The following is a 15,492-nucleotide window of genomic DNA, read 5'->3' as shown; positions in this document are numbered from 1 at the left end:
ATTTTGAGCCCGCGATTCCTGATTTTATTCCAGGACACGGAGGAGAGTATTGCATTTCTCTCTCTTTACTGTTTCCATAGCAGCAAAGACAAAACACTTAAAATATGCAGTAACTATGGTAACAAGCCAACCCTCTCCCTCCCAGTGTCCATATAAGCCACGGTCACACTGGGATAGTCCTCTTTCTTTGCTGCTCCAGTTAAGTATTCACCTTCCTTAGCAGCTCATTTCTGCTCTGAGGTGTTCCCTTTTGGTGTTCCCTTTGGGCATTATATTTTATTTTATATTGTGGATTATATATTGTTGTATTCATATATATTTCTGTATGGTATTATCTTATATTATCGTATAGTATATTTTATTGTTTTCCTTATTGTTTGCCCGTTTTCTTCCCTGCCGTGGGAGCTGCACTCCGGCTCCGGCGGTGGGGGGGGGGGCTGAGCGGCGGGGGTTTTAAGTGCGTCTGTGCTTACTGGTCACTTCCGGACCTCCGCCTGCTTCTCTTGTGTCCGCGCTGCTGCAGGGAGGCGGCGCCATCTTTCGCGCCGTTTCCAGCCGTCTCCTCAGTTCTCCCCTTCCTTGTTCTCGCGAGGTCTCGGCGTTTTGCCGCTGAGATCTCGCGGGACTTCCGGCTGGTGACTGCTTCCGCTCTGCCGTTATCAGTCAGCTCCTGCAGCGCCGGTCCTGTGCTTATAGTGCCTGTGTTCAGTGCCGTTTTTTCTTCTGTCCGGTATTGCTTCTCAGGGTGACTAACCCTTCAATAATGTCCCGCCAGTCTCGCTCCCGGTCCCCCAGGGTTAATCTCACTCAGGACCCAGTCTCTAGGGGTCAGATTTCCCCTTCCCCCAGGAGGTCTAGGGACCCCTCCAGGGATCCTCCCGCTTTGGACCCCCAGACTTTAGCAATGCAGCGCTCCATCTCTAGCGCTATTATGTCTGCCATGGGCTCTATGTCCTCGGCTATTTCTCAGTCTGTCACCCAAGCTCTAGCCTTACATCCCACTCCTGCCTCCAGAACAACTGTGAATGATGGCTTAGCTCCATCCATGGACGACGTTCTAAGGTCGCGTAAAAGAGCCTGTCCGCGCCAGGCAGAACGTGCGCGAGGTTGGAAATCGGCGCGGTCACAGCCCGAGCATGGTTCCGACTCTGATAGAGAGTCTGATGAGGAGGCGCAGCACCACTCCCTGCATGGTTCAGAGGAGGATCTGATGGGCATTATAGTTGACCCTATAGACCAGGATTTGCCACCACCTGCTATTGATACGTACCCGGAGGCCCCTTCTGGGTCTGCTGATCCTCTCGTGGATCCATTGGGGGATCCCATGTTTGATCCTAACGCCCTGCACCACCCGCGGTCCTCTGAGTGGCTTCCTGCTTCGCATGTAACTCAGTATCTTGAGTCTATGACCCGCAAAGCCCTCACCAAGGAGGCGCGTACTAAGTTACGGGCCGAGTGTCCTAGGCCTTTGATCCCTCACAAAGTTTGTGAGACTCCGGTAGTGGATCCCAAAATGGTCCAGTTCTTAACTAAGACCGGGTTCAATCCCCGCAAAGGTCTGGACTCTGCCCTTCGGGCATGCCAGGATAAGGTCCTAGACATCATGGGTCCACTGGCTAAGATTTTGGATTTGGCCGAATCGGGCCAGGGCGGCCGGTACTCAGGTCGACCCAGAGGAGTTGAGTGGCTGGGCTCAGAGAGCTATCTGCCTTACTGGTAATGCTAATACATCATTAGCCATAGAGCGGCGCAAGGCGCTACTGATGAAGATTGAGCCAAAATTGGCGAATTTAGCTATTTCCGAAGCAGGCAAGGATGCCCAGGGGCTCCTCTTCGGTGAGCCCTTCATAAAGGAGCTGGGAAGATATGTTGGGGCTTTCACCACCCTTGACAAGGCGCAGACTTCAATGCGCAAGGTTTTTCCCAACCGTTATCTGCCAGGGCCGGCAGTTTCAGGGGCCGTCTGCCCGGCCGTTCCTCCTCTTATGCCCGTGGTTTTGGCAGAGGCTCCTTCGTCCACAGACCCTCAATGCAGGATCAACAGCATCAGCCCACCTTCTTCCCCACCCGTAGTGGTTTCAACCGCGGCAGAGGATTCCATGGACATCCTAACTCCAGGAAACCCTACGGTGAGTCATCCATTTCCTCCTCCTCTGTCCGACTTTCAGGTGGGGGGAAGACTCCGATTCTTTTTTCATGCGTGGAAAAAGGTGTCTTCCGATCCTTGGGTTCTGTCCACGATCAAGGGTTTCGTTATAGAGCTGGTGTCCTATCCCGTGGGGCTTCCAGCACCAAAAACCCAGCTTCCGGCCGGCCCCGCTCGCACTCTCATCGACTCATAGCTCACGGATCTGTGGGGCAAGGGTGCGATAGCGATGGCTCCCACAGACTCTTATGGGGTCGTGAGCAACATCTTTCTGGTTCAGAAAAAAGGCGGTCAAATGCGGCCAGTTATCAATTTAAAGGCATTGAACAATTTCGTCAGGTACCGCCATTTCAAAATGGAGGGGATCCACCTCCTGAGAGACATGCTCCTTCCTGGAGATTGGATGGCGAAAATAGATTTGAGGGATGCCTACCTCACCGTCCCAGTGGCTCCCGAATCAAGGGACCTGTTAAGTTTTGCCTGTAAAGGTCAAGTGTGGCGCTTTACGTGCCTTCCATTCGGCCTTTCGTCCGCCCCGTGGTGTTTCACCAAACTTATGCGCCCGGTGGTGGCCTGGTTGCGCAGTCGGGGGGTGCGTTTGGTGATATATCTGGACGACATTCTCTTCATGGCGTCCAGTCCGGAGACTCTTCTGTCCCATCTTCAGTTGGCCACCTCCCTCATTTCCAATCTGGGGTTTGTCATCAATCAGGACAAATCTTGCTTGACTCCTTCCACCACGATGGAGTTTTTGAGGTTCCAGATAGACTCCGTTTCGCAATCTCTCAGTTTACCACAATTGAAGGTTCGGAGTATTCGGAAAGAGCTGAGACACGCTCTTTCATTATCTCTGGCCCGGATAATAGGACTACTTGCTTCCTCCATTCAGGCGATTTCTCTGGCGCCGCTTCATTACAGGGCACTTCAGCGCCTCAAGATTGCTCACCTGCGCGAGGGAGCATCTTACGCCGATTCCATCACTCTGGATACGGAGACCAGGTACGAATTGAGTTGGTGGATCCACAACCTCTCGTCGTGGAACGGCAGAGCCATCTTTGGTCCTCAGTCCGATCTTATCATCGAGTCGGATGCCAGTCTCCACGGGTGGGGTGCTCATTGCAATGGTGTCTCCACCGGGGGTCCCTGGTCACAGAGCGAGTCCCTTCTTCACATCAACTCTCTGGAGTTGTTGGCGGGATCACTGGCGATCCGCAGTTTTGCCAACAACACGGTCAGGGCCTGTATCAGACTCAGCATGGACAATGTGTCGGCGGTCAGGTACATCAATCATTTGGGCGGCATGCGCTCTTCCGAGCTCACCCATTTGGCCAAAGATTTTTGGGACCAATGTTTTTCCAGAGGAATTATGGTGGTAGCAAAATATCTTCCGGGTCTCCACAATATGCGGGCGGACTGGAGTTCGCGCTGTCGGATGCCAGCGACTGGAAAATACATTCCAGGGTCTTCGATACCGACCTCTTCGCGTCACGGCTCAACTCTCAATTACCCAGGTTTTTCAGCTGGCATCCGGACCCGGAGGCGGAGGCGGTAGATGCCTTTCTCCAGGAGTGGACGACTCCGGTCATGTACGCGTTCCCCCCTTTTGCTCTGATCCCGAGAGTCCTTCTCCAGGTTCGCCGCCAGTCGGCGGAACTGGTCATCATCTTGCCCCTTTGGAGATCTCAGTCGTAGTTTCCCCACCTTCTGGACCTACTCATTGCCGAGCCAGTCTTGCTCCCTACTCTATCCCACCTTCTCAGGGGGCCGGCGGGTCAACTTCATCCGTTGCTCGTCGCAGGAATCTTACAACTTCTCGCGTGCAGAGTATCGGGAGCCCCTGGGAGGTCTCAGGATTTTCGGAGATGACTCGATTCTTGCTGGATAGCGCTTGGGCACCCGGAACCAGAAAGGCTTATCGTTCTGCTTTCGATTCCTGGGCTCGTTGGTGTCTCGCAGGGAACCTGGATCCCACTGATGCTCCTGTAACGGCAGTCTTGTCCTTTTTGTCTTCGTTGTTTGAGGAGGGCAAGGCATATCGTACAATTAATCTGTATAGATCTGCCATCTCTTCCAGGCATTCGGGCTTTGACGGCTGCCCTGCTGGGCAACACCCTCTGGTCTGCAGATTGTTGCGTGGTTCTCACCTATTCCGTCCTCCGAGGCCGCATTTCTCCACTACCTGGGATGTTTCCATCGTGTTGGTTTTCCTTCAGAATTGGCCCTCTAATGACACTTTGTCATTACGGCAACTCTCGGCTAAGTTGGTCACTCTTTTATGCCTTATATCCTGCAAGAGGGTTTCTGACGTCCGGGCGTTGGATCATGACGCCCGCTCCTTTTCACCAGTCGGAGTGACATTCAATATTTCCCGGCGCACTAAGACGAACATCCGCTCGGTGTCGTATCCATATTTCCCGACGTGTCCACAGCTTTGTCCCGGGTTATGCTTGCAGGAATACGAGAGGCGCACCAATGGTTTGCGTTCTCCTGAGTTTCCTCATCTCTTCATTTCCTTTCGCAGACCCTTTCGTCCGGTATCTAGTGTTACTCTTTCACGCTTGGTAAAATGGATTTTGCCCCTCGCGGGGGTTGACACCTCAATTTTCTCAGCTCATTCGGTTAGGAGCGCTTCGGCCACCTCTATGACGGTTTCTGGAGCCCGTTTAGAGGACGTTATGAAATTGGCGGATTGGTCCAGGGTTTCTACCTTCCGTGAATTTTACTTTAGGCCACCATCTCACACTTTCTCTGCTGTGGTGGACCAGCTTTAAACTTGCAATAGGAGCCTCCGTGTCCTGGAATAAAATTTCATGATTTTCCTATTCCATGACGTAAAGTCATGATTTTATAAAGGACACGGAGGCGAGTATTGCCCACCCAGATTTGGTTTCTTTGCCTCCCGTTGTGTAATTATTTTAGATATAACTCTTGTTATTTAATTTAATTTATTTTTCCTTGATGTATCGGATATGATGTGCCTTCGGTACTTGTTTGAATGCTACCGCCTTTATTTGTTTGTTTTTTCCCAGGCTGATTCTCCTGACCAGATGTCCGAAATATGCAAAGTTGGTTATCCAGTTGGATCCGGTCCTATGTTCCTGTTCTCGGTTCTTGGATTCTGAAGGCCTTTTCAGTCGTTGATCTTCCTGCATTGTTGGGGAGGAGTTCCAGGTTGAAGTTTACTGACCACAAAGAAAGAGGACTATCCCAGTGTGACCGTGGCTTATATGGACACTGGGAGGGAGAGGGTTGGCTTGTTACCATAGTTACTGCATATTTTAAGTGTTTTGTCTTTGCTGCTATGGAAACAGTAAAGAGAGAGAAATGCAATACTCGCCTCCGTGTCCTGGAATAAAATCATGACTTTACGTCATGGAATAGGAAAATCATGAAATTTTGTAGGCCAACCAGGAATCCATATTTCCACAGTGGGCTTCACTGAATATGACTATTTTAGTCTTTTTTTCAGTGACCACTTTGTAAATCTGATGGTGGAGCAAATGAACCTGTACGCCCAACAGTTCATTGCTCAACACCCAGGCTCCTTTTTGGCTAGGGCCCCGGTCAGTGCAGCCAAGATGAGGACGTTTTGGGGCCTCGTGCTGCACATGGGCCTAGTTAACAAACCTAGTTTCAGGCATTACTGGAGTGGGGACGTCCTCTACCAGACCCCACTTTACAGTACGGCCATGACAAGTACCTGGTTTGCGGCCATCCGGAAATGCCTGCATTATGCAGATAATGCAGCATGTCACCCCCAAGGTGATCATTCCTATGACCGCCTGTACAAAATCAGGTGGGTCATCGATCACTTTGGGGCCAAATTTGTGCAGGCCTATGTACCTGGAAGGGAGGTCGCGGTTGATGAGTCTCTCATTGCTTTCAAGGGGAGACTCATTTTCCACCAGAATGTTCCCTCTAAACGGGCAAGGTATGGCTTGAAGCTGTACAAACTTTGTGAGAGTACCTCAGGTTGTGCGGTACGCAGACCTGCAGGGTATTGCGATGTGAGGTCACGGTTAATTAGGCAAACAAGGTTTGCTCTGGGTTACTCACAGTTTGTAGAGGTATTTTACATATACCCATGCTGGGTGAGAGAAATATCTTGGCAAAAGACAACTTTTCCCATTTTTTTATACAAAGTTGGCATTTGACCAAGATATTTATCTCACCCAGCATGGGTATATGTAAAATGACACCCCAAAACACTTTCCCCAACTTCTCCTGAATACGGAGATACCACGTGTGACACTTTTTTGCAGCCTAGGTGGGCAAAGGGGCCCACATTCCAAAGAGCACCTTTCGGATTTCACTGGCCATTTTTTACAGAATTTGATTTCAAACTCCTTACCACACATTTGGGCCCCTAGAATGCCAGGGCAGTATAACTACCCCACAAGTGACCCCATTTTGGAAAGAAGACACCCAAAGGTATTCGCTGATGGGCATAGTGAGTTCATAGAACTTTTTATTTTTTGTCACAAGTTAGTGGAATATGAGACTTTGTAAGAAAAGAAAAGAAAAAAATCATAATTTTCCGCTAACTTGTGACAAAAAATAAAAAGTTCTATGAACTCACTATGCCCATCAGCGAATACCTTAGGGTGTCTACTTTCCGAAATGGGGTCATTTGTGGGGTGTTTGTACTGTCTGGCCATTGTAGAACCTCAGGAAACATGACAGGTGCTCAGAAAGTCAGAGCTGCTTCAAAAAGCGGAAATTCACATTTTTGTACCATAGTTTGTAAACGCTATAATTTTTACCCAAACCATTTTTTTTTTATCCAAACATTTTTTTTTTATCAAAGACATGTATAACAATAAATTTAGAGCAAAATTTATATATGGATGTCGTTTTTTTTGCAAAATTTTACAACTGAAAGTGAAAAATGTCATTTTTTTGCAAAAAAATCGTTAAATTTCGATTAATAACAAAAAAAGTTAAAATGTCAGCAGCAATGAAATACCACCAAATGAAAGCTCTATTAGTGAGAAGAAAAGGAGGTAAAATTAATTTGGGTGGTAAGTTGCATGACCGAGCAATAAACGGTGAAAGTAGTGTAGGTCAGAAGTGTAAAAAGTGGCCTGGTCTTTAAGGGTGTTTAAGCTATGCGGGCTGAGGTGGTTAAAGAGGACCTGTCACCACAAAATGCAATGCAATCTGCAAGTTATAGAGCAGAAAGAGCTGAGCAGATTGATACATTTTTTTGTGGGAAAAGATTCTGTAAAATTTGTAATCTATACATTTATATATCTGCTTTTTCTAACTAACACCACCCCATGTGAACAGTTCTCAGAGATTGATAGCATTCTCTGTATAAGTCTATACATAGACAGCTGTCAGTCACTGATAACAGCGCCCCCGTGTACTGAGACCTGTCCATGGGGGTGGCGTTAAGTTAGAAAACGCAGAGATAGAAATGTATAAAGTTTTACTGAATCTTTTCCCACAAAAACTATATATCAATCTACTCAGCTAGTCCTCATGTAAAATAGGCTTCTTGCATTGCATTTTGTGGTGATGGGTCCTCTTTAAATGCTTGAAGGGGTTGTCCGGGCTACAGATACTTATGACCTATCCTTAGGATGGGTCATCAATATCAGATTGGTAGTGGCCCGACAAGTGGCTCCAACACCAAAGAGATGTTTCTGGGAGCCCAGCAGCAGAACCTACACATTGTATGATGTATGATGCAAAAACAGACGGAGCCATACACTGTTTAATTTCCAGCGCCCTCAGCTGCATGAAAAAACTGAATGATGGGGTTGCTGGTGTCAGTCCACCATAAGGTCATCAATTCAGCATGACGGAAGTGCGAGGTTTAAAAATGGTGCTCACTCAAGAACGCAGCAGGTGCCGTAGCAGCTGAGTTTCTGCTGTTTTAAACTGCAGATACCCAGGGCTAATATCTGTGGTCAGCCATAATGCCATTCAGACATTAAACCCCTCAGATGCCATGGTGAATCGTGACAATGGCATTTAGGATGGCCCAGCTTCCCTGAGCTGAGACCTTTGCCCATAATAAAAATAAATATAAGCAATAAAATAGAGATCAATTGCGGAACGCCGGAACTATTAAAATCAGCTTTTTTCCAAAATTTTTATTTTTTTAAAGCATTACAACACAAAGAAATACAAATGTGGCATCACTGTAATCGTACTGAGCCTTAAAATGAAGGTTACAGGTCAGTTTTACTGCATAGGGAACGTTCTAAAAACGAAACCCATAAAACGAATCGCAAAATTGTGGGTTTTTTTTTTCCAATTGTTGTATGCAATATTAAATGGTGCCATTAGAAAATATAACCTGTCCCACAAAAAACAAGCCCTCATACGGCTATGAGAATAGAAAATTAAAAATGTTAGAGCTACTGGAAGACCGGGAATAAAAAATGGAAATGCAAAAATGGAAAGATGACGAGTCCTGAAAGGGGTAAAGGGGTTGTCCCATTTGGGACATTCATGGCATATCGATAGGATACGCCATAAATGTCCGAGAGGCATGGGTGACATAGCGCTCAGCTTTTGGAAGTCCCATCTTTGTAATTTTTTGGTATATTGAAAGGATATGCCATAAAAGTCTGGTGGCGTTGCATGCACGGCCGGTTTTTCATTCATTTTGACAATCTGTTCTTAACAGACGAGGTATAGGACATTTACAAGCGGGTATCGGACATTTATGGTATTCTAGCAATATGCTGCTATAAAATATCTCAGTTGAAAGGTGGTCTGGCCATACACCCTACAGGAAAATGTCCTGGTGGGCAGCCCAGTGAAGCGGACCAGGTAATCAATGTCGTAGTTTTATTTTGGCCGCCTCTTGGCATGTTTGCTGTGCTGCGGCCGGACCTCCAGCCTTCCCCCATTATAGTGAATGGGGCCGGAGCTGACTTCCGGCGGCACGGTGCACTAGTGGTAGCACGGATCCGGCAGGCTGGAGAAGACTGCCGCTAGTGTTAAACTAGCCTTAAACAGTTGAACTATCATTTCAGATATGAGATCTCAAATCTGGAAGTGTCAGGGACCAAACTGGCAAGAAAATAGTATTTAGTAAGTGATCTAATACTCATACAGACATGGTGAGCAGTAGTGAGGAAAGAAAGGACTATTCCCTGTAACAAACAGTCCAGAAATCTCAGTCACCAGTTATAAACACAAACGTCTTGTCGGCAGAATATGGAAGTGTCGGACAATGGTGAACCTACCACTCTGGTATATTAGGGGGCTGCATACACTACAATTACCTAATATACTTCTAATTGCTCCTTTTGATAATAAGATCCAATAACAGAGTTGAGTGGAACAAGTCTAATATGCGACAACTGCCCTATAAATAAATTGTAAATGGCAGCCTGGATTCTGCTCATGGCGCAGCAACCAACATAGGCTATCTGCTGTTAGGCTGCAGGTAGTATATTAGAAAATGACACATTAAAGGTGAACAAGATGTCGAATAAAACGCAGTTAAGCAGTCACACTAATAAAAGACATAGGAGGCACTGCACACCAAACAGGGGTTCTCTTCCAGAGATCTATCACCCCTACTGATATCTCTCTTTTTGTAAAGACTTTGTCTCTCTATGAAAAAAAATATTCTAAAGCACCTTGTCTTAGTTTCTATTAGAAGCCTTCATCGCTAAAGATGGAAAAAAACTGTGCTAATTTTTTCTAGTAAAATTACAGAAAAGGTAAACCTGATAGACCCCCATGGACCCCGAGTGCGGCTGGTGTCTGCCATTATTTCTGTTTTTCTGTTCGCACAACCGAACTGAAAAACAGAAATAATAATGCATATGTGTACCCAGCCTTGGTTTTTACTTATTAATTTCTGAAAATGCCATTTCATTAAATTTTTGACATTAAAGTCAATTAATGTTGCGTCAGGTTTTAAACTTATCTACAAGATTGAGGATAAGTGTCAGAACTACAGGAGTCTAAATTCTGTACCCCCAGTGATCACAATAATGGGAGTCCTGTGTCTTCCCATATGAATGGAGTAGCAGGTGGAAAATGCGTGATGCCACTAAATTCATCTCTATGGGACTGCTGAAGAAAGCTTAGTACAGTGCTTGGTTATATCCAACAGCCCCATAGAGATGCATGGAGCGGCAGTGCGCTCCACTCATAAGGGGAAGACATAGGCGGTCATTTACGATCAGAAATACGCCTAGGTTAGGTGTATTTCTGGTGCAGATTGAAGCGCAAAGGTAATTAGCGCCACACTTTGCGTGACTTTTCCCCACTCAGGCCAGGTCTAAAAAAGTGGGCGTGGTGTGGGCAGGGAAGGGGACGGGCGGCTGGCGCAGAAAATGGTCTAAATATAAGCCAGCAAGGAAGCTGTCTTACATTTAGGCCGGCACCTCTACAGAACGCCGGTCTTAATAAATAACCCCCCACTTCCTAGTGATAGTAGAGGATCACACTTGTCCCCTGTCCATTTCATAGGAACAAAGTTAGTAAATCAGACATCAGAGTATGGTAATTACAGTCAGGGCCATAAATATTGGGACATCAACACAATTCTAACATTTTTGGCTCTATACACCACCACAATGGTTTTGAAATGAAACGAACAAGATATGCTTTAACTGCAGATTGTCAGCTTTAATTTGAGGGTATTTACATCCAAATCAGGGGAACGGTGTAGGAATTACAACAGTTTGTATATGTGCCTCCCACTTGTTAAGGGACCAAAAGTAATGGACAGAATAATAATCATAAATCAAACTTTTACTTTTTAATACTTGGTTGCAAATCCTTTGCAGTCAATTACAGCCTGAAGTTCGGAACGCATAGACATCACCAGACGCTGGGTTTCATACCTGGTGATGCTCTGCCAGGCCTCTACTGCAACTGTCTTCAGTTCCTGCTTGTACTTGGGGCATTTTCCCTTCAGTTTTGTCTTCAGCAAGTGAAATGCATGCTCAATCGGATTCAGGTCAGGTGATTGACTTGGCCATTGCATAAAATTCCACTTCTTTCCCTTAAAAAACTGTTTGGTTGCTTTTGCAGTATGCTTTGGGTCATTGTCCATCTGCACTGTGAAGCGCCATCCAATGAGTTCTGAAGCATTTGGCTGAATATGAGCAGATAATATTGCCCGAAACACTTCAGAATTCATCCTGCTGCTTTTGTCAGCAGTCACATCATCAATAAATACAAGAGAACCAGTTCCATTGACAGCCATACAAGCCGACGCCATGACACTACCACCACCATGCTTCACTGATGAGATGGTATGCTTAGATCATGAGCAATTCCTTTCCTTTTCCATACTCTTCTCTTCCCATCCCTCTGGTACAAGTTGATCTTGGTCTCATCTGTCCACAGGATGTTGTTCCAGAACTGTGAAGGCTTTTTTAGATGTCGTTTGGCAAACTCTAATCTGGCCTTCCTGTTTTTGAGGCTCACCAATGGTTTACATCTTGTGGTGAACCCTCTGTATACACTCTGGTGAAGTCTTCTCTTGATTGTTGACTTTGAACACATACACCTACCTCCTGGAGAGTGTTCTTGATCTGGCCAACTTTTGTGAAGGGTGTTTTCTTCACCAGGGAAAGAATTCTTTGGTCATCCACCACAGTTGTTTTCCGTGGTCTTCCAGGTCTTTGGTGTTGCTGAGCTCACCGGTGCGTTCCTTCTTTTTAAGAATGTTCCAAACAGTTATTTTGGCCACGCCTAATGTTTGTGCTATCTCTGATGGGTTTGTTTTGTTTTTTCAGCCTAATGATGGCTTGCTTCCCTGATAGTGACAGCTCTTTGTATTTCATCTTGAGAGTTGACAGCAACAGATTCCAAATGAAAATAGCACACTTGAAATGAACTCTGGACCTTTTATCTGCTCATTGTAATTGGGATAATGCGGGAATAACACACACCTGGCCACGGAACAGCTGAGAAGCCAATTGTCCCATTACTTTTGGTCCCTTAACAAGTGGAAGGGACAGATGCAAACTGTTGTAATTCCTACACCGTTCACCTGATTTGGATGTAAATACCCTTAAATTAAAGCTGACAATCTGCAGTTAAAGCACATCTTGTTCATTTCATTTCAAATCCATTGTGGTGGTGTATAGAGCCAAAAATGTTAGAATTGTGGTGGTGTCCCAATATTTATGGACCTGGCTGTATATAGAAGTAGTGCCCCTGTCATGGGAATTACTATACAGCACCAGTCAAGTGGATGGGGCTGTGCTGCAATTCCAATACAGTGGTAAAAAGCAGGGCTGTGGAGTCGGTAGATAAATGGTCCGACTCCTCAGTTTTTGGTAACTCCGACTCCTCTGTATTTAATATGCAAATGTATTTTATACTATAAAATACATTTGCATATTAAATACAGAGGAGTCGGAGTTACCAAAAACTGAGGAGTCGGACCATTTATCTACCGACTCCACAGCCCTGGTAAAAAGGGTATGACACAGTTTTGGGAAAAATTGAGAAAGTTACCGCAGGACTATTTGCCAGGGCACTGATAGTCTATCTAATCTCTATACCACCAATGCATATTGAGAGAGCACGTCTTTAACTGTTCACTGGTAAACCATACGTGTAGGAACCTACTGATGTCAATGAATAAGTGTATGAGAAGCCACTTTAAATTTCCTGACTAGTAAGAGGCCTCTCCGCATCACCTTTCAAGTTCATATAATTCCCAGGTAACTTTTAATATCTGTAAAATGCACAGCAAATCATTGTTAGGTCATATAAACCCTTTCATTAGATTGAGAGTCCTTATGCCACATTACGCACCGGCTGCACAGACATACCTGCTTTCTTTCTATGGAGTTACTAATGGTAACAGCTGGGATGCTGAATGTCACTATCAGGAGGTTCAGAAGATGTAGGAAGCTACTACAGCTAATAATTTTATCATAATTGCAGAGATAAACCTCAAGTCTACACTATTCCTCCATAATTCTGTGTAAACAGTGCCAGTATAAGTCATCAGGTAGCGCCCGTAATCAAGAGCTAGAGCGGTGGCAGTTATAATGAAGGCGAGTTCACATTTATGAAGATGAGCGCGGTTACAGTAACGGGTTACTCTGTTGATTTTTCACCCTGCTTTTTCTCAGGGGACTTCTCCTCCTCTGTCTTTTTAGGGGAGCTCTTCTCCGTGGCCGCGTCAATGGCTGCATGCTCTTTCTTCATCATTTCTTCCAACTCAGCCTAAAAGAGAAGAAGCACAGTGGGTCAATGTCTGAAGAAGGGATGCACTATCACCTTCACTTCTTATACAAGCCAGCAGTAGGGACAATAAATGCTCTTTTTAACACACGTAGTGACGGAAATTCTGAAAATACCGCAATGAATACAGTTGATCTTATGCAAAAATATATACACACATAAGAACCGACATGATTTATTCATTCCAAGAACTGTATAGGACCAGGGGACTTTCCTTACATATGGAGGAATGAGGATTTAGACATCTATACAGGAAAGGGGTCCTTACAGGTGGAGTAGATCATGGAATTCTATACCCCCAGAAATTCTAATGATTGATGCTATATCGGCATTTAAAAATAGTGAGATACTTATCTAATGACAAATGGCTTGAGGGTTATAAATAATGTGACATTGCTTAAAGGGCTTTTCGAGGATATAACTTCTGATGACCTATCTTGAGAATAGGTGTTCAATCTTAAACCGGCAGGGTGCCTGGAGTCAGATCCCAGCTGATCTGATATTGATGACCTAGCTTAAGGACAGATTATTAATAGGCTTGGGCGAATCGAGCTTCGGATCATAGATCCGAAGTCGATTCATTTAAACACTTCAGTTTTAATGCTGTCTGGAGACCTGTCTCCATACAGCATTAAAATGTATTGCCTCTGTGTAGGTAAAAAAAAAATCACCTGAAGTCGCGCGAGACTTCAGTGAATGAATTTGGCATTCATTTCTGCATCTTTAAAAACATTTAAAATTATGAATCCGAAGTCGAGTGTTGTACAGGTACCGAGGTACCAGCTGGTACCAAACCCAACTTCTGATATTTAACTTTAAATGTTTTTAAAAATGCAGAAATCAATACCGAATTCATTCACCGAAGTCTCGCGCGGCTTCTAATTTTGCCTCCACTGAGCCAATACATTTTAATGCTGTACGGAGACGGCATTAAAAAACGAAGTGTTTGACCAAATCGACCTCGGATCTATGATCAGAAGCTCGATTTGCTCAACACTTATTATTAATTAAAAGTTATGGGAAAACCCCTTTAAATTAACTGTATAATTATTATTCAATAAACATTAAAGGGGTTCTCTCACTTCAGTGAGTGGCATTTATCATGTAGAGAAAGTTAATACAAGGCACTTACTAATGTATTGTTATTACCCATATTGCTTCCTTTGTTGGCTGGAATAATTTTTCCATCACATTATACACTGCTCGTTTCCATGGTTACAGACCACCCTGCAATCCATCAGTGGTGGTCATACTTGCACACTATAGGAGAAAGTGTCATCCTCTCTGGTGGCCGGGACCATGGGAGCGCACATAGGCTAGTGCTTTTTCCTATATTGTGCAAGCACGACCACCGCTGATGGATTACAGAGTGGTTGTAACCATGGAAACGAGCAGTGTATAATGTGATGGAAAAATGAATCCAGCCAGCAACGGAAGCAATATGGACAATCACAATACATTAGTAAGTGCCTTGTATTAACTTACTCTACATGATAAATGCCACTTACTGAAGTGAGACAGCCCCTTTAATGGTCTAGAGGAGGTGGATTTATCTTAGCAATACAGTAAAGTGTGGATTATCTGCTATCCTGGGCCTGCTGAAGTAATAGATTATCAGATCTTCAAAACAATCAGGGACCTCCAGATATGAAGTATCAGCCCAGAGAACTTGTATAGGCACCCTCACTTTGTCTGATTAGATCAATGCTATTCTCAAAATCTTAGCAGAAACCATTCTGCGATAGTCCCTGCTTTCTACATTTACCCTAAGGAGAATCAGAATCCAAATCTAAAGCAGAGATCAGGAGCCTGTTCACAGAGGTGTAGCGTTAGATCTTATGCATCACTCACAATAAAGCCGCACATACCTTCCATCCTAAGAAGTCGGCTAAAGCAAGGCAACCATCGTCACAATGTCCAAGCCAGGCCACGTCCCTTCAGACAAACACAGGTAACAATTAGCGTTGCAGAGTGTTTCCTATGACTTCTAATGGATCGTGAAATTTAGATTTTTCTGTATTGCACCACCCTACCCATGCCGAGTGGAGCCACTTTACAACCCTTGATAGAAACTGGATTCACTTTCCACCTGTTATGGAGTTTAGGAAGTTTTGACCTGCAGTTTTCATGTCAGGCAGAAGAAACCTTCCGTCATCAGC

The 15,492-nt window shown here is 45.1% G+C and overlaps 1 protein-coding gene across 2 annotated transcripts in view; it reads right to left on the bottom strand.

The window, feature by feature from the left end:
* Positions 1 to 12,788: 12,788 nt before the first annotated feature.
* The window catches only part of SIRT2 (sirtuin 2), a 52,744-nt gene continuing 50,040 nt past the window's right edge, over positions 12,789 to 15,492 (bottom strand). For both annotated transcript variants that reach the window (XM_040423850.1, XM_040423851.1), the window contains exons 15-16: positions 15,202 to 15,268; positions 12,789 to 13,315 (exon numbers count right to left, since the gene is read on the bottom strand). In XM_040423850.1, the coding sequence (XP_040279784.1) occupies positions 13,187 to 13,315; positions 15,202 to 15,268 (196 nt within the window). In that variant the 3' untranslated portion in view covers positions 12,789 to 13,186. The remainder of the gene's footprint in view (positions 13,316 to 15,201; positions 15,269 to 15,492) is intronic.

This window comes from Bufo bufo, chromosome 3 (genome assembly GCF_905171765.1).
Source record: "Bufo bufo chromosome 3, aBufBuf1.1, whole genome shotgun sequence".
Taxonomy (NCBI): Eukaryota; Metazoa; Chordata; class Amphibia; order Anura; family Bufonidae; genus Bufo; species Bufo bufo.
The sequence above is the reverse complement of the archived record's forward strand: the minus strand, read 5'-3'. Positions and strand labels throughout refer to the sequence as shown.